Raw genomic sequence first — 23,384 nt, forward strand, 5'->3', positions numbered from 1 at the left:
CCTGTCTCTCTACAAAATTAAAAAATATTTAAAAATTTTGAGTATGTATTAGAATCACCCAAAGGGCAGAAAGAGTGTGGAGCACCCTCACAGTATAGTAGGTCTGGGCTGGAGCCCAAAGAATTACATTCCTAACAAGTTCACAGGTTATACCAATGCTGCAGGTCTGGAACCATGCTTTGAGAACCACCACTGTTAACATATATTCTCTACCTTATAATTTCATGGCTTATTTGTATTGTCTAGAAATAGTCCAGAATTATTCTCAGCATATCTGTCTGTCTTCTCGACCAGATTTCAATTCCTGCAGTGGCAGAGATTGTATATTTTCCACCACATCAATTAGCATTATTGGACGCATAGTCTGCTAAGTACTTATATACTGGGAAGAGCTTCAGAGAACTTGAATTCTTCAAGAAGACAGGGATCAACTATGGTTAATTATAGGATTTCCACATTTTGTAACAGATCATCTAATTTTTCCGCATCAATCACATTTGCAGAGAAAAGTCTTCATTTTCTTGAGCAGTATCCTAATCTCATTAAAGAAACACTCCAGTCTTGACTTAGGAAAAAAAATTCATTCCTTCATCCTTCCAAATAAGGTACAGTACAACTGAATAACAATGCACATTACTGAAAAACACAATTGCATCTTATATTGCTCACTACTCTTGAAGTATAATTCAGATATTAAGGAAAAGAACTGCTAATCACATGAACACATTACAGAAATCAAAATTAACTTACCACACAAAATAAATTAAAACATTAAATATTAACCTTTTCAGTGCAACATATACAGATGTCAGAGTAAGGAGTTCTAAAAAAAAAGCATCAGGTTTATTATAATAAAGATAATGAAAAGTTGACCATTTTAGTAAATTATTAAGACTAGGAAGAGGAGTTGCTTTTTCAGTACTCTCTCTCTCTGCGTGTGAACCATTAGACCTTTCAGAAAGCCTGGTAAATCAATGGCTAGGGAGAACAGGTCTTATGGTAGAACACTTAAAAATATACACATGCTTGTCTTACTTCTGCAACATCCTCTTGGTTTAGGGCATTTGAGTCATTCCTCCCTCTGTGACTGGGCAGGTAGGAAGAGATCAAAGCCCAGAACCAACTAGAGGGCAGAGGTCTCCTGAGCAGTGTTAGAGCCTCATTAGTCCATCCCGGCCAAATTGACTGAAAAAGCAACTGATGACCCATGTGCCCTGGAAAACCTGGCTTGAAGACAACAGACAGTTTTCTGTACTCGCAAAACACAATTCCTTGAGAAGCTCCAGAAGCACAAATTCTCCTCCCTTACCAGTGTGGGTGGCTGAGTGTCAATCCCACCTTTTCCTCCTTTCTCAGGAAAAAGGACTCTAGGGCCATTCTGCCCATCTCTCCCGCAGGGACACAATGGCCAGCGCATCCCTGGCTGGGTTCCATGTGTGTCCAGCTGGGGCCCTGTCTTCCAGATCAGGGTTGGCTGCTGTCTATCTTTCCATGTAGAAGAAAACATTTCCTGCCAGGATGCTTAAACAAAGTCACAGCCTGTAGAGCAGTGGGAAAATCCAGGCTCCATAAGAGTATTGGAGGCCTTTTAAAAAATGTTTGTTATTTTTTTAAATGGGGGCTTTTCATTGTCTGCTGAGCCATTGGAAACAGCGATGCTCCCCACTGCCAGGTGTGTGGCAGCTTACCAGGTCAGGATGTTAAATGATTCTCTAATTGTAGTGAACAATTCATTTTCTAAAGGGCAAGGAAACACAGGGAGCATGCAGAGATGGATTAGAAGATGCATTTTTAACCTGAAATGGAGTATTTTTACAGCTAACCAAAGACTACCATTGCCATTAAATGGCAGAGGGATCCAATGCTTATCAGTCATTTGATTTCTAGAAGAAAAATCCGCAAATAAGCCAGGCTGTTCTATCCTGAGGCATGGACAATGGTCTAACCAGGCTTGCCTTGATGCAGCCTCGTTTTCAGACCTGCTGGTTTCCAAAGAACTGACTTCGAAGGCACTTCTAGGGAGGTGTATATTTGAGGCCTCTCACTGTGTGTGTGTTATAGGCATAAGGATGAGGGCACTGGCAGGTGCGACTTGCTGGACCTAGGAACCAGAGCATTCACAGACACTAAATCTCAAGTCTTTGCAGAGAACCTCTGCTTCTGCCATCTGTCCAGCCTCATCTTCCCATGCCTCTGCAAAGTCTCTTGGATGCTAACTACTGATCAATAGAGGTCTAAAAACCAGTGTCCATTGATTGGTCTCTAAGCAGGATGCTACAGTCAAGCCTCAACCCACATATCTGGCCCAAGGGATGTAAACTTGAACTTATTTTAATAATTTAAAAACCTGGAGCTGTGTCAACTATGTTGCTGGGAGGTCAGCTCTGAACAGATCTGAGGTCTGCATTTAGTGCTTCCAGTGTGGCATTGTTAAATAAGAGTGCCCAAAGTGAAGACACGGGTCAGAATTGTCTGAATTATATATATATAAAAAAGAGAAAATTCATAGAAATCGTTCTTCCAGACCAAGGAAGAAGAATTAGGGGGAAGACAAAATTCTCTGAAAAGTTCAAGCCAATTTGACATATTTTAAATGTACCTTTCAAGATGTAATAAGCTAGGTGCACTTAAGAGTTAATAGGGAGAAATCTTTCACTTTTCAAATATTAGTAGCATTTCCTCACATAAGGAGTTTATGTATTATTTCTTTGTTACTCTGTTTCCAAATTTCAATGAAAATTCCTAGGGATGAGCTATCTACTCTGTATTTGAAGGGGCCCACTGCTTCTCACAGGCAGGTCCCATGGGTCAGACGGACCCAGGTGCTCAGGGGAACAATTGCTCCTTCTCTTGCGGGGATGGGAAGACCCACATAGTGGAGGTGACTTGTTAGAGTTTTTATTAATAAAACCGGCATCCTGAATGGAAATGAAGAAAAAAAAAATAATGGAATAGTTTTCCTAGTGCTCGAAAATAAATAGCAAACTTAAACTTCTCCTTTTAAAAATAAAGCAACAAACCAACCAAGCAACAAAATGAAAAATAAACGACTGGTCCCCCTTTCATGGATTTGGCCTGAAATGCCCATGGCTCGTGGCTAATGCTCTATTTCTAAACATACTCACGAAGGGCTTACGAGGAAGTGAGCCCATTTAATCACTGAGCAGTACAGTATGTATTGGGTTTATTGTGTGTAGACACACACACTCTTCCTTTCTCCTCAACAGAGGGGACAGATTCCTGCTGATGGATTTGCTAAGTTTTCTCCCAGAAAGTATTGAGGCATTTACTGGCTTTGTGGCTTCAATGGCACCACTTCTGAACTCCTACCTTTGTTCCTACCAGTAACCCAGCCTCTGGTTCCATCTCCACACCCCAGAAGACTTTTCCCAAGCCTTAGCTGTCTTGAAGAGGCCAGACATTTCTAATCAGTATAGCTTTTCAGTCAGCAACACTTACATTATTAATGTAGAAGTCTGAAGGGGTTTTATGCTTTTTACATTGACTTAAGAGATTAAAAATGAAACCATTATCCATCTAATAAATAAGACATTATCTCCAAGGGTGGCGATAGCTTAGGACAGTCTTCAATGTCATGTGTCCATGGAAGATGTTGGGCTGGTCGAGGGTCTCGTGGTTAGAGGATACAGCTTCTCTTAAAGCTGGGGTCTTCATGTGACATTAAACAGTTTCCCCTCCTTCACTTTCTTCCCCAGTAGGCAGATGACAGAAAACAATAACTATAGAAATCTCCTGTGTTGGGCAGAATTCCGTTGTGGGGAGGTGGCCCATTAAAAAGAAATATGTAGCCCGGAATCCATGGCTGGCAGAAGACAACTGCGCACATCTGGACTCAGACACCAACTGATGCACACACCTCACCTAGGTGAACAGGAGTCCGTCTCTTTGCAGTTCTTTTTTTAACCAGTCTTGAAATCGTGGTCCACCGATTTCTTCTCTAGGTCACACTGAATAACCCCAAGCAGACAGAGTTCTCGACAGAGTTTTGAAGGCCCACAAAAGGCTGCACAGGTGATTGTAGGCCAAGTAGGAAGGTCTGTGGCACGTCCAGGCATCTCTGGTAGTGCTGTCCTGAAGAAGCCTTTCTTTATCGATCTGCCACAGTCCACCTGGCCAAACTCCTCCTCTGGACTCTTCAGACCACTGGCAGGAAGGAAAAACAGGTTAGGTACTGTGGGCCACACCCTGGCCATGTTGGGAAAATAAGCTTAGGAAAGAGATTTGGAGATGGCACAGCCAGTTGTCACCAAGTTCTCTCGGGGAGTTAGGCCCGAGTCCAAATTCTGCTGGTTCAGTCTTGGGGACCGCAACCTCTGACATTGTGCTTTCAGTGCCAAAGGAAGCTAGAGAGACTGAAAGTGAGGGAGGGAGTGAGTGAGTGGTAGCAGAAGGAAGGCATACGTGGGGGAGCAGGGGGATGCCCCCTGTTGTGAGGGTATCATTTTAATCTGGCCTGCAGCCAGCTTCTGTAAGGGGTGACTTGGTGGGCAGCCCTGGTCCAGGGCTCTGGTGGCAGAAAGGCTTCCCCTGAGGCCATACAAGAATGGACCCATTTATTTTTCAATGGCTGGGCCCTGAGGGTATCCTCTGTATCTGTTGTGGTGAGGCAGCATGGACCATCCTCAGTTCCTGAGTTCAGCTTAGTCTGCACATCTTTCTAGGTCCTTGCCATGGTTCCTCTGGAGGTGCTCACAGGTGAGCACCCCGGTTCACCCATCCTTTAGGCTCAGCAGGCCTGGCGGGTGCTACATGAGGTGGTGATATGCACCATCTGAGGGAGAGGGACTTCAGCCCAGGTGGCCATCTCTAAAGGCCAGACCCATCCCCAGGCTTAGAGCTAACTTCTTAAATGCGGGTAGAGAAGAAGTGACATTAACGAGAAACTTACTCCACCCCAAATGACTCTGTTAGGTTCAGACAAATGCTACAGAATCTATTACAAATTTTCTTAAAAGATTAAAAACATGTTTCTATTGGTGCTAAAAGAAAAAACAAAAAGATTTACCTTCATTAGCTCAATGGATTAGCCCAAGGTGATTGAAAGGAGATGTGGAGAGGGGTCTTTAGAGGCCCTGGTTCTCATCCTCACTCCCCCACTGACTCCCAGTGGGACCCAAGCAGGCTGTCAGCAGACTCAGTTTACCCACATCACTCATGAACCATCCTCTTCCTAAGGCCACTGTAAGGCTGAATGGATTTGCATCCTCAAGAGCTGTGGCTCCTAATCTCAAGTGCTCCTCCTGCACAGTCTGTGTGTGTTCACTTACTGCACACAGTGACTATGGTGATTGAAATAAAGAACAAACGCATGTGTTCTTGAGCCTTCAGCTCCCTCCAGATGACCACGAGCTCTAATGAACGCACGTGTATCCAGCCTCCCAGCAGCCTTCCTCCCTACCCTCTCCATGGACGCTGGAACTTCTGAACACCAACTGTTTACTAGGGAAGGACACTTCTGGGTGGATTCGCTTTAATGACTATCTTCTGACTCACTATGTCCTCAAGAAGAACTTTACGATGGGCTCTCTTGGTCAAAACCGCATCCCCGAAAAGCTGGCCAGTGTGAGACTTTTCCTTCCCTGTTTGGATGAAGGACTCTTCACCTCCATGAGCCCAGAGCCACTGATGCTCCGAGGAGGCTCCTGAGGTGCAAGCTGGGCCCCACATCCTGAAGTCCAATCTTCTTTATGGACGTTGGTGAAAATGTCCAGGAAAAAAGGTAAACTTAATGAAGATCATAGGATCTAAGGGTTTTAAAGTCCTTAGAGACCTTCCATAGGCCAAATGCCTCCTTTTACAGATGAAAAAGGGGAAGTGACTTTCTCAAGGGAAAGAGAATGAACATCTCTTGAGTGCCTACAACTTGGGTGATACACTATACTAGGTATTTTATATCAGTACTCATGCAATTTGCACATCATCTTTTTAAGAATAAGAAAACCAAGGCTAAGCCGGGCACAATGGCTCACGCCTGTAATCCCAGCCCTTTGGGAGCCCGAGGTGGGCAGATCACCTGAGGTCAGGAGTTCGAGACCAGCCTGACCAATACGGCGAAACCCTGTCTCTACTAAAAATACAAAAATTATCTGGGCGTGGTGGTGGGCAGCCTGTAATCCCAGCTACTCGAGAGGCTGAGGCAGGAGAATCACTTGAAACCGGGAGGTAGAGGTTGCAGTGAGTCCAGATTGCACCATTGCACTCCAGCCTGGGTGACAGAGTAAGACTCCATCTCAAAAAACAGAAACAAAACAAAACAAAACAAAATAAAACAACTCGAGGCTCTGAGAGGTTGAGTAACTTGTCAAAGGTCCCACAGCTACCAGCCAGGATATAAGGGGTCCCTACTAAGTAAAAGGCACCTATGAATAAAGTAAACCTGACTTGGTAGAATGAGACAGTCTCTTCCTTTTCTCCCCTCTTTCTGCTTCATACCCCAGGAACCTCTGCCCTGACTTGGAGAAAGGGGTCGTTTTCTCCACCCAATAGTGTCTCCCACCAGAGAAGAGGCTCGTTACCTGTTTCTGAGTGGCAGCAAGCGCTTCTTCCCTTCAGGAGGGCGCTGGGCTTCTCGTGCCGGCAGATGAGGGCCCGGCACCACTCACAGTGTTTTCGGACCTGGCAGCAGCTGCAAAGACACAGGGGACCCAGTCTGGGCAGGAGCCTGGCAGGAGGGCCAGGGTGGCACAGCATCTGCCCAAGGGCGCTGCTGGGCAGCTCCAGCTCTAAACCAGCTCCTCATGGGGGCTTCTAGAGGGACAGGCACCATAGTGGGGTGAGGGCTTGATAGGGCAGTGGTTTTTTGGGGCAGATGCTGGCCAACAACAGAAGCATCTGTTGGCTGCCCTCAAGTATTTGCTCCATTTCTGCAAGCCGACCTGGCTCCATCTTCCCAAGCCGTCAGAGGGAACTGGTCCTCCACCTGGCTTTCTTGATAAAGAACCAGGTGGGTAACTCCACAAGTGTAATGGCCTCAGAATTGGGACAAAGGACTGGGATAAAGTGGCCACCTCCAGCTGGCATGGCTGTGAGGGTTTAGGAAGAGGTTATTCATCTGGTATTGCCAGTAGCAGAACAGGGAACTTGGATGGCTGAATTGACCCATGGAAAAAAAATGGAAGAATGAGTTATGGATCTCAATGGCTTTGAATCCTGCTTTCAGGACTAAACTTCTCTAGTTTTGGAACATCTACCCTCTCTGTAAACCTTTGTGACCCGGAGTCCTCCCTCTGTGGGCAGGAATGGAGAGTTTTCAGAGTTTGCAAGAAAAAAAAAAGCCCCAAAAGAAGAAGAGAAAAGAAAGCACTGAGTGAGAGAGGAGTTACCCACAGACGCTGCCAGCCGTTTCCCTTGGGATATCGTGGAGAACTTCATTTCCACTCATTCTAACCTTAATGCATATATAATTTATGTGTTCCTGGGCTAGGGCTGGAGTTAGGAGAAATTTCCTAAGATGAGCCAGGTGGCAGAGATGAAGAAATAAGCCTGTTGCTGGGCTTCTCTCTTGGTATCCAGTGGGCATTTCACGATTCCCCTCCCAGTCCCTGTCTTGGCACTGTCCTGCAGTGAGAAGCTGGACAGGTTACTGTAGCCCCTGAATCTTTGGACAGGAGGGCTAAGGAGGAGGCTCTGAGACCTTCCTGCCCAACCTGCTTATGTCACAGGTGAAAACTGAGAGCCCAGAGCAGTGTGCCTGGGCATGAGGCCCTCCTGAGTTGCAGAGTCTGGACTGGAAACAGCACATCCCATGCCAGGGGGCTCTAAAGGCCTTGGTTCCAGAGCCATCAATGACTACTTTCTCACAGTCAGCCAGCCAGGTGGGCTTGTCCTTGTCACTTCCCAGACTGGAGCATCCCAGGGCAATGGGATCAAGGCCTCTAGATCCCTCCAGCATGGGACAAGCTGGTCCCAACTTGGACCCTGCAACTCAGGAGGGCCCTAAGCCCAGGAAGCCAGTAGCCTGGCAGCAGTGAGAGCTTAGTCTCTGGCTCATGAATTCTGAACTTGGTCTCTGGCAGGGAGACCAAGGCTGGGAAGAGACACAGGAGTTGGGACTGGCTGCCTCCCTGGAAATGAAAGATGCTGTCTAGGCATCTAGATCATTCCTGTTTCCAGACAGTCTGCCAAAATTAGCTCTTAGGTCCCTCTGGGGAGGCCCACATGGGCCCCCAGTCTTATTCCTAAGTCCCTGTGACCCTCCTGGCCGCAGAAACAGGACAATGGAAGGATGGGGCAGCACACACAGCTACTGGCCATGAGAAGTAAGGCTGGCAGCCCACTAGCTTGCTCCTGCTCCTTGAGGAGAGTCCTTCTGAGTGGCCCAGCCTGGGCTCTGGCCCAGTCTGAACCAGAGCTGCTTGTCTTCTCCCAGCAAACATGTTTTTCCAAGGCCTCTGGAAGCAGAATGGGTACTGCCTGGAGGGGAGGGAAAGGGCAACCCAGCTCAGACCCCATCCCTCACCACTCAGTGCTGCCTTGGTCCAGGAGAAGGATGTGAGCAAGCTGTGGCTACTGTCAACAATTTGGGACTCTAAGGGGTGCCCCACTGTTACCAGAACCAGGGGCATGTGTTTCAGATGTCTCAATAGCCACAAACCAAAGGGACGGTTTGTTTATCTGTCCAAACCTTAGGCAACCTTGGAGGATATAAGTTTGGCTTCCTGCATCAACATGTAGCTACTGACCACAACCTTGCCAGAGGGGCCCACCCACTGACCGTCTCCACCATGAGTTAACCTACACTGAATTGAGTGGCAGCCTTTAACTGTTCTGAGACTTCCTTGTGCCTATCCAATCAGGTATATTAGGTTGGTGCAAAAGTAATTGTGGTTTTGGTCTTAAAAGGTAATGGTGAAAACCGCAATTACTTTTGCACAAACCTAACAAATCCCCTAAGATTCAGACTTCAGATATTTCCAGGGAATAAATCTGGCATAGTTCCAAATGCTACAGATATTGCACTGTATTCCCAGGGTCTCTGACGCTGCAGAGCAGTCCAGTCAGGAGATATGGGCAAGCAAATGGGGCCAAGACACACCTGAAAAGGTCTCTCCTGGTCTAGGCCCCAGGGAGGCTTCCTGGAAGATACAACACAGTAACTGAGTTTTGGAGGATGAGGAGGGGCAGAGAAGTGGACAAAGAGGAAGAGCTGTACAGAGTGATGGCCATCAGCCTGTAACAGCAACAATGGCCCTCGACATGGTTTAGTATTTGTAAAGTGACTTCTGTAGAGAGAAAGTACTTTTGCTGCTGCTGGAAGGAGGCTAGGAGCTGTCTCCAGTCCTCTCTGGAGGACCTGCCCACTTCATCACTATTCTGAAGACTCCAACACAACTGTGGAAAGAACGAGCATGCCTTTGGTTCTGCACTGGCCTCCACGGTGCACGAACCCCCTAGCTGGGGATCCACCCAGGATGTACGAGGCCTTCATGCAGCTTGGCTGCCATGCCATGCCAACAGTCATCAAAGTAGCATTTAGCTTTGCTGACACCACTCAGATGTCGTAGCAATAAGCTGTGCTGAGGTGGCCCTGTTATCTGGATGTACTGCAGATGTCCCTGGCAGGGGAGGCGGGCAGGGGACCTGGCCTTAGGAGCAGCAAGTACTCACTGTATCAGCACACATGTGATGATAAGGACAGCCAGGGCCACGATGGAGACCACCACCAAGGCGGTGATGGCCTGCTTCTTCTGACTGGCGGCCACCACAGCCAGGAGGTCCGCATGCTCACAGCGTGCACCAACGTACCCAGAATGGCAGCTGGGGAAGAAAGGAACGTCAGTGCACCCTCCTGACAAAAGGTCTTGTTACCCTAGCTCTCCACAGAGGGCTTGCCTGGAAGGACCCAGAGCCTGCAGGTAAAGCCCAAAGGGGCCCTGCCAGCTTTTGCAATTGGAGGGAAAGGTGTCAGCAAAATGCCTCCTGCATCCCTGCTGCAGGCACCACCACTTATGTGGAGAAGGAAGGAGAATCTAATCATCCTTGTCATCTGCGGATGCAAGCTACGCCTGAAGCAATCCATGACTATTGTGACTATGCCACATCCTGGAGGAATAAAGGCAGTAAATGTGTTCATGACACAGGCTTCATTTTGGCAGTTCATAAAAAATCCAGGTTATTTTTAAACCAAATGTGTATTTTCAGAATTTCTGGTGATGAGAAAGAAAACATCTGAAACCAGTGGAGACATAGGCTGTGGTTTGCCTTTTTATCTTCTTCATCAAGTTTAATTAGTTCTTCAAGTTTCTACCAGCTTACCCAGCACTACTACCTGGTCATTGTAGGAATGTAGACATCACTACTCTCCTGTGAACCCTGGTGTCCTCCTGTCCATCAATAACTGGTCTACCTCCATACCAGGCTTAGTAAAGGCATAAGCAAGGTCATGTTTGAATGTACGTGTAGCCTGTACAGTGTGGTGCCAACACCAGGTGATGTAATTCCTGGTATTGCTACCATTCAGAGGTTCTTTGGCATTAATCTTTTAATCACAGCCCCCTGCTATGCATGAGTGGGTCTCAAAAGTGCTTCAGGATGTGCCCTGGCCATAAGGATGGGATGGTCATTTTCTTCTACAGGCATCCCCTCACCCTGAGCCACTAATCCCCCAAGCATGTGATTCTTCTCAATAAAAGATACTTAGCTCAGACACTGGTCCCTTTGTATGGAGTAACATTCTTATTGTCAATAGAAATGTAAGATCACCACCTCCTTTGCCAGGGGGGACTTCTTTTTTTTTTTTTGAGATGGAGTCTCGCTCTTGTCACCCAGCCTGGAGTACAGTGGTGGGATCTCAGCTCATTGCAACCTCCGTCTCCTGAGTTCAAGCGATTCTCCTGCCTTGGCCTCCTGAGTAACAGGGATTACAGGCACATGCCACCATGCCTGGCTAATTTTTGTATTTGTAGTAGCGACGGGGTTTCACCATGTTGGCCAGGCTGGTCTCCAGCTCTTGACCTCAGGTGATCTGCCCGCCTCGGCCTCCCAAAGTGCTAGGATCACAGGCATGAGCCACCGCGCCTGGCCTGCCGGTGGGGACTTCTCAGCAGAGCGGCCCCACATCCTATGCTAGATTTAAAGTTTTGTTTTGTTTTGTTTCTCCCCTAGACATGGCAATGATAGCTAAACTTTTTAAAATAGTTTATCTTTTGATTAATTAGCCTCTAACCTTCACTTTTAGATTAAAAGGCCTTTGAAGACCAGGCACACTGAGAGGGGATCACAAAACTCTGAATAAGAACAGTGACTTTCAATGGCTCAGGGGGCTATGGGACAGGGACAGGGTTTTATTGTTTGTTTGCTTGCTTTGATTTTAATTACAAAATTACATAAACGCAAAGGTCTTAAGAAACAGCTCTCCCTGCAGGCACTGGCCCTTTCCTATGAGGTGGAGGCGGAGCGTGGATTAGACTCCAGGCTGAGAGGTGATAAGCAACAGTCTTAGGCAGTGCATAAATCTAAGCCATCCATATCTCAAGAAAATCCTGCAAAGCGTCCCTCCCTCTAGCTCCTCAAGTTTTCACCCTGCACCCAGATGGCTCTCCGACCTTCCAGATGAGGTCCCTGAGTTGTGCGCTTCCTCTGTGATGGCTAGTCCTCTCCCACAGGGCCCTAATCCACCCCTCTACTTTATCTCCCACCCACCTAGGTTCCAGCCAATCCAAGTTGTTGCCAATTCACACACTGCACCTAGCACAGTTCCCAGCATGTGGGGACTCAGGACACACCTGCAGAATGAATGAACAACTACCCTCCACTGTGAATCTCAACTCTGGCTACCTTCTCCACCTGGAATATCATTCCTCACTCTCCTCCTCAGGCTCCATTCCAAGGACCACATTCTCCAGAAGAATGTAATTTACAGACTCATTCACATTCCTTTTTGTCACCCATCCATCCATTCTTCCATAGCTCACTTTGATCTCCCTAACCTCTCCTCCTTGAACCCCCCAGGACTATGCCCACCTTTCTGACTGCTCCTCTCCAACCAGCTTCACTTCTGGCCCCAGCCTTCTTGCTCTTGCAGGGCAGGGCCAGGCTTAGCTCTACAGAAACCTCTGGTGAACCACTGAAGGGAATGGGGCCGGGGAGCCTGGGCTTTGGAGTGGATTATCAGATTTGTAACCAGGAGTTGTAGACAAGCCAATGAGACTTTGCTGCAAAAGGTTAGGGTTAGGGTTAGGGTTAGTGCTTCTTTCTCCTGGCGAAGGGTACCATAATGAGGATTTGCAGAGTCTTTTGTGAAAGTCTCAGGGTATAGGAAGGTGAACAACCCATGACAATTTCACACAACTTGAAACGTTTCTACTCTAACCAGCAGGCCCTGGGAAAGAGGGATTCTAGCACCTCGCCTATTATTCAGCTCTAAAAATGCTATGATTTAACACATCAATACTGGAGACCCCAGTAAATTTCATTTAAATAAAATAGTGGCAACCAACTGCTAATTACAACATGTAATATTTACTGCAAGCAGTAGGCTAAACTCCTACATGAATCATCTCTTTTAATCCCAACAATCACAACTGACCTGTGAGGTTGCAGCTATTACTTACCTTGTTTGACAGATGAAGAAACAAAAGCTTCTAGAGGTTTGGGAACTAACAGTCTCACCCAATAAGGCTACCTTTCTGGGTTAATGCAAATTGGATTGGAAGATACCCCGGGCTAGTGATTTAGTGACAAACACAAACCTGATCAGACACAAGAGATGGGCTGCTGATTGTCCTGTAGCGAGGTCTCTTCGCTGTCAGTGTGGCAAGGTGCAAATGTGCCCCCAGACAGTGCCATCTTAACGCACTAAGGGAGACAACCCCCTGGGCTGGGACACACCTTGGTGACTTTCCATGCTTTTCTCCCAGGGGAACATTTGCCATTCATGCATGCTGGCCCCTGCAAATCAGCTCTGCTTTAAAACCACCCCAGCAGGAGGCCCAGCCCCTTAGGAAAGTCTTCATGCCAACAAGAATGCCTATCGCTCTAGTGTAATAGCTGCAAACACTCAACTCCCAGTCCCACAGAGTGAGGGAGCCCAACATGCCTCTCAGCGAACACTTCCCCAAGGTGGGAGGCACGGGAGGCACCTGGGGAACTGCCTCATCGTTGGGACTCCAGGTCCTGACCTAGAAGAGCTCCAAGAACAGTGTGTCTTAGCCCCAAGCAGCCCAGTGGGTCTCACCTACAGCTGGGACCTCCCAGATCAAAATCTCTCTGCAAGTGGGGCCAGGGCATTTTAAAGAAAGGGCCAAAAGGTAATTCTGACACAGCCAGAGTTGAGAGCCACCATGAAGTTTTTAATAGTGAAACCAATGTGTCTCAACCTTGGCTGCCCATTGAAATTGCCTGCAGAGCTTTCAAAAATCCTGATGTCCAGGCCACACCTTTAGATCAATTAAATCAGAATCTCTAGGAGTCAGTCCTGAGCATCGAGATTTTTAAAGCTCCCAGCTGATTCTAGTGGGCAGGGGAGGGCGATCCTTTCTCTTCCTAGTTGTAATATTGGGAATACTTCTCAGTTGCTCTTTAGGACGGAAAAGGAAAAAGGTTTAGTGACATACTTTAAAAAAAAAAAACTTCCCAAGCTTCTACTAATATTAGACTTAATTATGCTGATTAGTTTAGGCACAAGTCACAGAAGGAGTGGGAAGAGTCACCTCACCTGGCTGCAAATGAATCATCACACTTGACCCAGCTGCTGTTCTCTCCTTGGCCTCAGGTAGGCGCTGGTTCCCACCTGGCTGCACATTCCACAGGGCTATGAGGCAGTGGGTGCACTAGGACCAAGGGCACGTGTATTGGACTCACGCATTCTCAGCCTTTTAAGAACCAGATTTTTACCAAGTCCTACAACCTCTGTGCTCTGGGGGCTGTGTAGGAAAGGGCTGGAGTATGGTCAGCCCTACTTACATACTCCTTCCAGCAGGACCTCACAGCATCCCTTGGCTGCGGTGATGGTGCCAACAGTGGCCACAATAGCAAACACTTGAGCTCATATGCTGTGCTGGGAACTGGGCTTGAATGTTCTCCAGTGCTGTCTAATAGAACTTTCCATGATCATGACAGAGTCTATAGCTGGGCAGATGAATACAGTAGCCACTAGCTACCCTGAGGTATTACATCCTTAAAATGTGGCTAGTGAGACTGAGAAACTAAATTTTAATCAATTAATTTAAGTAGTCCCATTACTTATGAGTCCAGTGGCTCTTGTCATAGGCAGCAATTGCTCTATATACATTATCATCACTGGGTCCCCATTACAATCCTATGAAGTATTAGTATCCTTATTTTGTGCACAAAGAAACAGAGGCTTAAAGGGGCCAAGTCATTTGTATGGGAGACTCAGCTGGACTTCACCTCTGTCTGCCTGACCTCCAGTCCATGCCTTTAACTGCGGTGTCCTCCTGCCTGGTGTGTGACCCCCACTCTGGGAGGACCTGCACTTTCTCCAGACCTGTGGATGGGAGTGATGTCATCCTTCTTAACCCTACCCCCACTACCTGCTGATAGATCTATGTAAGGGGGCTCGAGTACCAACAAGAAAACTGCCCCAATCCTATTCGCTGGGGAGGCGCCACCTTGGTCACACAGGCAGCCGGCTATGAACTGATGGCGGTCAGGTCTCTTTGGGTGTTTAACTCTGTTCAGATTCCACTGGAATGTTCTGTGGCCAGGGCCAGGTGGAGTGTTTCCCTTGGCTGACAGGAATTTGCTTTCATACTTTGCTGTGGGAAACTTGTCAGGGAGTTGGGTCACCAAGGAGCATCTGGGACAGGTGAGAAACTTCAAACTGGTTGCCGGGGGTAAACTTGTCACCTGGGTGGCTTCCTTCAACGGCTTTCCTTTGTTTGAAGGCTTCTGCAGGCAGCAGACCAATGGTGTGAGGAATCTGCCTCAGGGGAAAAAGTGATGAGAGTCCTAACCTTGCATTTCTATAGCTTTACTGTCTTTGCAAATTCTCTTCCCATTAGTTTTCTGCTGTGGTTGGGAGCTAGGGGATTTATTAAAGGGAGCTGTAAAATACCATCGAGGGTTCACCTGAAGCATAAATATCTAAGGCTAGTTTTCACCACCTTTGGCAGTCTGTGACTAGTTATTTGTTTAAACTTTTTTTCTTTCCCTCGTTTTATAGCGTGAGATGCCATTTCAGGTTCTCTGGAAACCGAAAGACTGTTGTTCTTATGGAAGATGGAGTTTATTAGAAAGGGCTCCCTCTGGAGACTAGAATCCTGGCTCCCTGTGGATTTGCTTGATAAGGCCATGACAGATGGGGCCTGACCTCAGGGTTTGCAGGTTTATTGACCAGGATGTGTGTGTCAGCTTCCCAAGGCTGGGTAAGTCACAGGAGCAGGGACAGAATGTTCTGCTTTCTCTACATGCACTCAAGTGTTTCTGGTCTAGAGGGAATTCATTAATTAGAACATTCTTTTGGGTACTGTAAATACAAAAAGGGATAAGGTATGGTTCTGTCTTCCCAGAGCTCACAAGCCATCGGGGGGTAAGGAGTGCTGCAGAGGGGCCTGCAGAGGACCCTGTCCCAGGGCTGAACACATGCAAGCCCCAAGGGGTCCCGTGGATGGCAGAGTGAGCCAAGTGGGCTGGTGTAAGCAGAGCAGCAGGGCAGTAGGGGATCAGGGACCAATGCTCCATGTTGCTGTCGGGAATTTTGGGGAGAGGTGGAGAATGAAGGGCTGGAGAGGGCGAGCCCTATCTGGGGCGGCACACCTGAGTGAGTCCCAGCTGAGGGGCTGCGTTTGGAAGTTCAGGCCCGGTGTTGCCATTGTGCTTATTCAAGAGGACCTGGACGTCTGCATGGAAATGTGAAATCTGACTTCTAAAATGCTGACAACTGATTAAAGTCACCTAAGAACAGTGTGACTCACTATCTGTTGCCATATAAAGCATTTCTGTAGACTGAATACCGTCCCTGGGCCATCAAGATCCAGAGGGGACAATGAGGCAAAGAGGTGTAATTGCTTGCATGGCTGTGGCTCCCCCAAGATGGTCAGCTTTTCCAAATGCGAGTATGTCTCAGCTGTCTCTGTAGCCCTGCACTTGGCCCATAGGAAAAACCTGTTAAGAGTCTGTGGTCAGGGGACTGGGCTTGGGGATGACCCTGACCTTTCTTAGGAGGAGAGTTAATTTCCAGGGGGAAGATGCCTGGAAACAAAAGAGCTGAGTGGTTTGAGGTGAATTTTGCCAAGCGGAGGCACAGCACCCTCTGGGCAGCAGCTGGGAGTATGGATTCTGGCGCTGGAATGATGGGACTGAAGCCCACCTCTGCCAGTTACTAGCTCTGAGACTCTGGGCAAGTTGCTCAACTTCTCTGAACCCCAGCTTTCTCACTGATACAACAAGGGTAATAATCCCTGCTTGAGAGGGGAGTTGTGAGGGATCCATGGTTACGGTAGGCAGAGTGCTGGGTACCATGCCTGCCACCAACTAAGCTTTTATTGAGCACTTACTATTATTACTACTAGTAATGTGTATGATGTGAATGTGGAGAGATGGCCAATCACCCTGATTAGCAAAGTGTAAGGCTGTGTGAATGTGATGGACAGTTATATTTCCCTTGGGCCAAGAGCAGGGCTTGGGACTGAGGGGAGTGGGAGAGCAGTCACCCACCCCAGCATTCAGGAGGCTTCCAACAGCTGAAGAGGGGACTTCTCTGCCACACAGGTGGCTGTGGCTTGACTTGCCTGGCTGCCAGCTCTTGGAAAGTTTACACCAGCCCTGATCTGGGGGGGAGGGCACCTGAGGAGAAAAACTGAGCTGCTGACTCACTTTGGGTCAGAACTTGGTAAAGACCTGCCTTTTTCTCCAAAGAGGACTCTCGAAACTCATAGCCCAGTGCACAAGAGGCCTGTATGCTTGATTCAGGGCCGAGCCCTGGACGCGGCTGGTGGGAGAGTACCTTCTGCCTGTTGTACAGGGAAGCTTTCTGATATCTGGGTCACGAGGGCAAACTTCCTTCAGGGCCAGTGTTTTTCCATAATGACCAGGGCACCAATGAAAACAGCCCCATCAGTCCCCTAGGGGCCCCTAGTATGTTAATTATTAATAAGAATGATAATCACGAATAATGACAGTGTCTATCATCATCATCATGCTTTGTATTAACAGGGTGCGGAGGCCTGTCATCTGGAGGAGTTTCTTAGCCCTGCGGTGTTCCGAGGAGGAGGGTGGCCAGTGTGCCTCTCCTTCTTCCTCTCCAGGTGAGGCTCAGAGGCACCCTGAGGGGCCTGCCTAGGCTCACACAGCTGCACCTCAGGCAGAGGAAAGCCCTGCCCACACCGCCTACTGCAGCAGGCTCTCCTGGTCCCCAGGCTCCTGGGCTGATGCATCTGATGGCCTTAAGCATCATAGCTAAGAACTCGGCTTCAGGAGCCAGAGAGGCTGGTTCGAGTCCAGGCCCTGCTATGTGAGCTGGGTATAGCCTCTCTCTCTTCTCCATGGGGTCAGTATGATTAAATGAGTTAGCACATGAATTGTACTTCAAACAGTACTTGACATGAAGCCAAAACCTTAATAGGTGCCAGTTTTTATTAACGATGAGTATGAAATTGCTGATCCTCAACCATATTTGACCTACAAAAACGGCAATTTCATATGGATCCGTGACTCTTAACTTGGGGTCAGTTTTGCCCTGCAGAGGACATTTGACAATGTCTGGAGATATTTTTGATTGGCACAGCCAGGGATAGTGGTGCTACTGGCAGCTAGTAGATAGAGGCCAGGGATACTGCTGATACCCTTCAGCATACAGGTCAGTTTCCACAACAGAACTACCCAGCTCCAAATGTCATAGGGCCAAGGTTCAATATAGGTCCCCCAATAGTATTCTATTATAGACAGACTGATTGTCTTTAAATGTGTCTTTCTGAAACTCACATGGCTTCCATTGCCTAAAGAATAAAGACAGCTTTCAACAGGCTCTGGCCTCCAATTTGTCTCTAAGCTGGTCTCCTCTCTGTCTCCCTGGTGTAGCCACGCTGACCTGCAGTAGCAGGTCCCCCGAGCACGTGAGGCCTGGAACAACCTCTCTATTCTCTCCAGCTGGTCTAACCCTAACACCTGCTCTGGGAAGCTTTCTTCGAGTGACTTTCTTCCCCAACCTGGTTGACTGTGGCAATCACTGTGGCTCTGAACTAATGTGATTCCCAGCTCCCACTCCTTGAGATTCTGATTCCATAGGTCAGAGCAGGGTTCAGTAATACTTCGAGAAGCCCCGGAAGGAGGATGATGCTCAGCCAGGTGTGGAGACCACCATGCATGTCCTGCATCTTTATTTCTAAATTGCTTCTAGTTCTGTTACCATTTATGTACACTAGCCCTTCGCCTGTGCTTCTGGCTTGTTTTATGACCTGGACTGTGAAGATGCTGGAGGGCAGAGACCACATCTTAGAGACTTTGGCCACTCAAAGGTATCCATCCCAGTGTCTTGTGCTCCAGAAATTCTAAGTTCTGAATTAAATTTGAATCCAAGAATTTTCAGACTTTACTGGACCCATGAGTGACCTGAGATTCTTGTTAAAAATGCAGAGCCCCAGGCTTGAACTTCCAGGGGTTCTACCTCAGTGGCTGTGGGCTGGGGGCCCTGGAACCTGGATTTTTACCCAGCTGGTTTTGAAAAAGGTGCCCCTCAGTTCACTGTTCCAATCCTCTGACACATCTGGTTCCAAGGGTCTCTGGGCCTCTGGCAAGTCTTGTGGAGGTAAATGCTCTTCTAATTGGATGTCAGACTGAACCCAGCCCCAGAACTCCAGGAGAACAGGGGATACTTACACACATGCTGGCTTGTCCTCCTGCACCAAAAACCTGCAGGTTCCATGGAAGCAGAACTGAGTGTGGGAATCTGGGCAGTCATTAAAATGGGACACCACTGCTGCAGCCACAGGCGGGTCTGCTGGGGAGAGGAAAGACGCGGGGCTCAGATCCAGGAACAGCTGACATGCACACCCCACACCTCCCACCCTACCAGTCAAGAAGGTGGAGCCCCCGATGGCTGGGACTTTGGGTTGTCACCTGGGGCACCCCCTCCTCGGCTCTCACTTACTTCCTAAAGCCTAGGACGGGCCTAGAGCTCCTGTATAGCACGCTTTCCAGCTTTCCATTTTTGTAGACAGCAAAACAATTTTCCCCCCAAACTAAGGTAATTCAAAGATAACAGAGCAATTTTACTATTTCAACCCAAGAGCTACCTAATTTCACTTTTGCAAAGTGACAGTGATTTTTTTTAGATAGCTTTCATAAGAATCTGTTTTGAAAGCAAGAGAAGAGAAAGGTACAAAAGAATATTCTGTAACCATTAAATTGATGCAGAAGCGGAAGAGTTAATGATGCAAAAGTGCTTACGATATACAGTAAGTGAAGTAAATGGGTTTCCAGTAAGGTCTGTATAGTATGATGATCCTCCTTAAAAGCAAAACAAAACAACACAAATAGAAATTAGACATGAAGGAGTCTGGGAAGGACATGCACGAAGATGGTAGCAGGGCTTCTCTTGGTAAGATTAGGAGTGATAAGGCTATAAAGATTACTTAAAGCCCCATTACTAGGTATATACCCAAAGGAATATAAATCATTCTATTATAAATATACACGCATGCGTATGTTCATGGCAGGCCTATTCACAATAGTAAAGACATGGAACCAACCCAAATGCCCATCAATGATAGACTGAATAAAGAAAATGTGATACATATACACCATGGAATACCATGCAGCCATAAAAAGGAATGAGATCATGTCCTTTGCAGGGACATGGATGAAACAGGAAGCCATTATCCTCAGCAAACTAACGCAGGAAGAGAAAACTAAACACTGCATGTTCTCACTTATAAGTGGGAGCTGAACAAAGAGAACACATGGACACAGGAAGGGGAACAGTAACACTCACTGGGGCCTTTTGGGGGAGGGCGAGTGGGGAGAACATTAGGGGAAAGAGCTAATGCATGCTGGGCTTAATACTTAGGTGATGGATTGTTATGTGCAGCAAACCACCATGGCACACATTTACCTATGTGACGAACCTGCACATCCTGCACATGTACCTTGGAACTTAAAAAAATTAAATAATTTAAAAAAAGATTACTTAAAGCAAGAAACCCATGTGAGAGCAGCACAGTCAGTGTTGGGAAATTCTTTTCTCTTTTCCATAATGGGGAGAGAGAAAAAAGAGCAGAGTAGGGCCTGAGACGGTCCTACTCAGAGCCCTAGTACCGTGACTCTCACGAGCTTGGGGTGGTCACCAAACCTCTCAGGGTTTTCCATCCTTGGCTTTCAGACAGGAATAAAAATAGCCAGCCAATTCAGGAGCACCATCATGCACAACAGACCTGCTGACCAGGCAGCGCTTTGGGCTTATTTTATTCCACTCCCATTTTGTCCAGAGTAAATTTGAGGCATGGTATGTCACTATTTCAGGACAGCTCCATCGATACAGTCTCCATCGCTCCTTTCAACAGGTCCTCTTATGCTTGTATTTTGGGTATTTCAGGAGTGGGTCTTTCCCACTTAGTTTTTTTTTTGAGGAAAAAAAACCATGTTCCTGGAGCTCTTGCTCTCTGAGAAATGACAGAACATTTCATATCTTGGGAGATATTAGACCATCTCTAAATATTAAACTCCTGTTGCTATCTTTCTATTCATCAGCTGCTTCTAGAAGTGTCATCATTTTAGAAATCCCATAATTCCAGGGGGGAAAAGCAGAGGCTAAAAATACAATAGAATCCTTGACATTGAAGGAGACACATTGTGTAGTGGTTAAAAGCATGGGCTTTGGAGTCAGAGACACGGGTTTGAATCCTGCCTCTGCCACCTGAAGCAGCTGGCCTCTCCTAGCCTGCCTCTGTAGTTACAAGACAGCAGGTCCCCCTGCCTCCTTGGTGCCTCTGCGGTTGAATGAGGTAATGCTTGTTAAGTTCTGTACTCAAGAGATCGTCTGGTATGACACTCAGCTGTTAGCTCTCATGTTGTCACCACTGACAATCCCAAGATATGAATGAATATCCACATGTGGTAAAACCACTACAGTATGTAATCCCCCCCATACATTCAGTGAGGTGTAACTAAAAGACCAAGTGTCCCCTTTATCCCTTAATGACAGTTATTGTCTTTCACACATGAGGACAAGCAGAGAAGCCCAAAGCCAGGTGGAGATATCGACTGGGGGCTGCCGGACTCTCCTCTGAGCAGGAGTCTGCAGGACTGCTGGGTCCAGTTGCCTGGACTGGTTACAGTCACCTGCATGTGCTTGGCCTGAGTGGTTGATGAACGGGCCCAGTCACTGGCTAACAGTAGATGCTGGATGTTGAATTGAGACAGGAAGGGTCTGCTGTAGTTTGCATAACTGGCTTCTCTGTGCTCACTGAATGTGTCAAGGAGCAAACATAGAGAGATGAAGGGGCTAGACCCTGGAGGCCGATGCAAGTCGGCAAGGCAGCAAAGCTTCATCTGTACTTACAGCACTTCCCATTGCTCACATTACCACCTGAGCTCCGCCTCCTGTCAGTTTAGCAGGGGCATTAGATCCTCATAGGAGCGGGAAACCTATTGTGAACTGTGCATGTGAGGGATCTAGGCTGTGTGCTCCTTATGAGAATCTAATACCTGATGATCTCTCACTGTCTCCCATCACCCCCAAATGGGACTGTCTAGTTGCAGAGAAACAAGCCCAGGGCTCCTCCTGATTCTACAGTATGGTGAGTTGCATAATTATTTCATTAAATATCATAATGTAATAATAATAGAAATAAAGTACACAATCAGTGTAACATGCTGGAATCATCCTGAAACCAGCACCCCTCCCAAGTCTGTGGAAAAATCGTGTTCCATGCAACTGGTCCCTGGTGCCACAAATGTTGGGGACTGCTGGGCTAGTGGATCTCATTTGATGTACATGTTCAAAAAGGCTTTTGACAGGGTCCACAAAAGGCCATTTAAACCACCACCTCCAAGCGGCTAGAGGAAATCCCTTGTCAGGGCTTTGAGCTGGGTTCCTCCAAGTGTGATCTATGGACAGACAGCTTCACATTCCCCTGAGTCTGTCTGCCACCCCTACCCAACCCATACCTTCTGAATCAGGATCTCTGGGGTGGGGCCCGGAAATCTATGGGACAAGCTTGCCAGGTGATTTTCTAAAGTCAGGCCTATTGAAATAGAATTGCGGGGGCGGAGCAAGATGGCCGAATAGGAACAGCTCCAGTCTCCAACTCCCGGCGCGAGCGACACAGAAGACCGGCGATTTCTGCATTTTCAACTGAGGTACTGGGTTCATCTCACTGGGGAGTGCCAGACGATCGGTGCTGGTCAGCTGCTGCAGCCCGACCAGCGAGAGCTGAAGCAGGGCGAGGCATTGCCTCACCTGGAAAGCGCAAGGGGGAAGGGAATCCCTTTTCCTAGCCAGGGGAACTGAGACACACAACACCTGGAAAATCGGGTAACTCCCACCCCAATACTGCGCTTTAAGCAGACAGGCACACCAGGAGATCATATCCCACACCTGGCCGGGAGTGTCCCACACCCACGGAGCCTCCCTCATTGCTAGCACAGCAGTCTGTGATCTACCGGCAAGGCAGCAGCCAGGCTGGGGGAGGGGCGCCCGCCATTGCTGAGGCTTAAGTAGGTAAACAAAGCTGCTGGGAAGCTCAAACTGGGTGGAGCTCACAGCAGCTCAAGGAAACCTGCCTGTCTCTGTAGACTCCACCTCTGGGGACAGGGCACAGTAAATAATAACAAACGCAGCAGCTCTGCAGACGCAAACGACTCTGTCTGACAGCTTTGAAGAGAGCAGTGGATCTCCCAACACGGAGGTTGAGATCTGAGAAGGGACAGACTCCCTGCTCAAGTGGGTCCCTGACCCCTGAGTAGCCTAACTGGGAGACATCCCCCACTAGGGGCAGTCTGATACACCACACCTCACAGGGTGGAGTACACCCCTGAGAGGAAGATTCCAAAGCAAGAATCAGACAGGTACACTCGCTGTTCAGAAATATTCTATCTTCTGCAGCCTCTGCTGCTGATACCCAGGCAAACAGGGTCTGGAGTGGACCTCAAGCAATCTCCTACAGCTACAACCTACAGCTGAGGATCCTGACTGTTAGAAGGAAAGCTATCAAACAGGAAGGACACCTACACCAAAACCCCATCAGTACATCACCATCATCAAAGACCAGAGGCAGATAAAACCACAAAGATGGGGAAAAAGCAGGGCAGAAAAGCTGGAAATTCAAAAAATAAGAGCGCATCTCCCCCGGCAAAGGAGCGCAGCTCATCGCCAGCAACGGATCAAAGCTGGACGGAGAATGACTTCGACGAGATGAGAGAAGAAGGCTTCAGTCCATCAAATTTCTCAGAGCTAAAGGAGGAAT

The 23,384-nt window shown here is 47.8% G+C and overlaps 1 protein-coding gene across 2 annotated transcripts in view; it reads right to left on the reverse strand.

Annotated features, from left to right (window-relative positions):
• Positions 1 to 561: 561 nt before the first annotated feature.
• The window catches only part of TGFA (transforming growth factor alpha), a 120,944-nt gene continuing 98,121 nt past the window's right edge, over positions 562 to 23,384 (reverse strand). Inside the window, exons 3-6 of one of the 2 annotated variants that reach the window (XM_007970315.3) lie at positions 18,799 to 18,919; positions 9,628 to 9,777; positions 6,537 to 6,646; positions 562 to 4,164 (exon numbers count right to left, since the gene is read on the reverse strand). In XM_007970315.3, the coding sequence (XP_007968506.1) occupies positions 4,157 to 4,164; positions 6,537 to 6,646; positions 9,628 to 9,777; positions 18,799 to 18,919 (389 nt within the window). In that variant the 3' untranslated portion in view covers positions 562 to 4,156. The remainder of the gene's footprint in view (positions 4,165 to 6,536; positions 6,647 to 9,627; positions 9,778 to 18,798; positions 18,920 to 23,384) is intronic. The other variant, XM_007970317.3, reaches the window with a different exon arrangement.

The sequence above is a fragment of the Chlorocebus sabaeus genome, chromosome 14, assembly GCF_047675955.1.
Source record: "Chlorocebus sabaeus isolate Y175 chromosome 14, mChlSab1.0.hap1, whole genome shotgun sequence".
Lineage (NCBI taxonomy): Eukaryota > Metazoa > Chordata > Mammalia > Primates > Cercopithecidae > Chlorocebus > Chlorocebus sabaeus.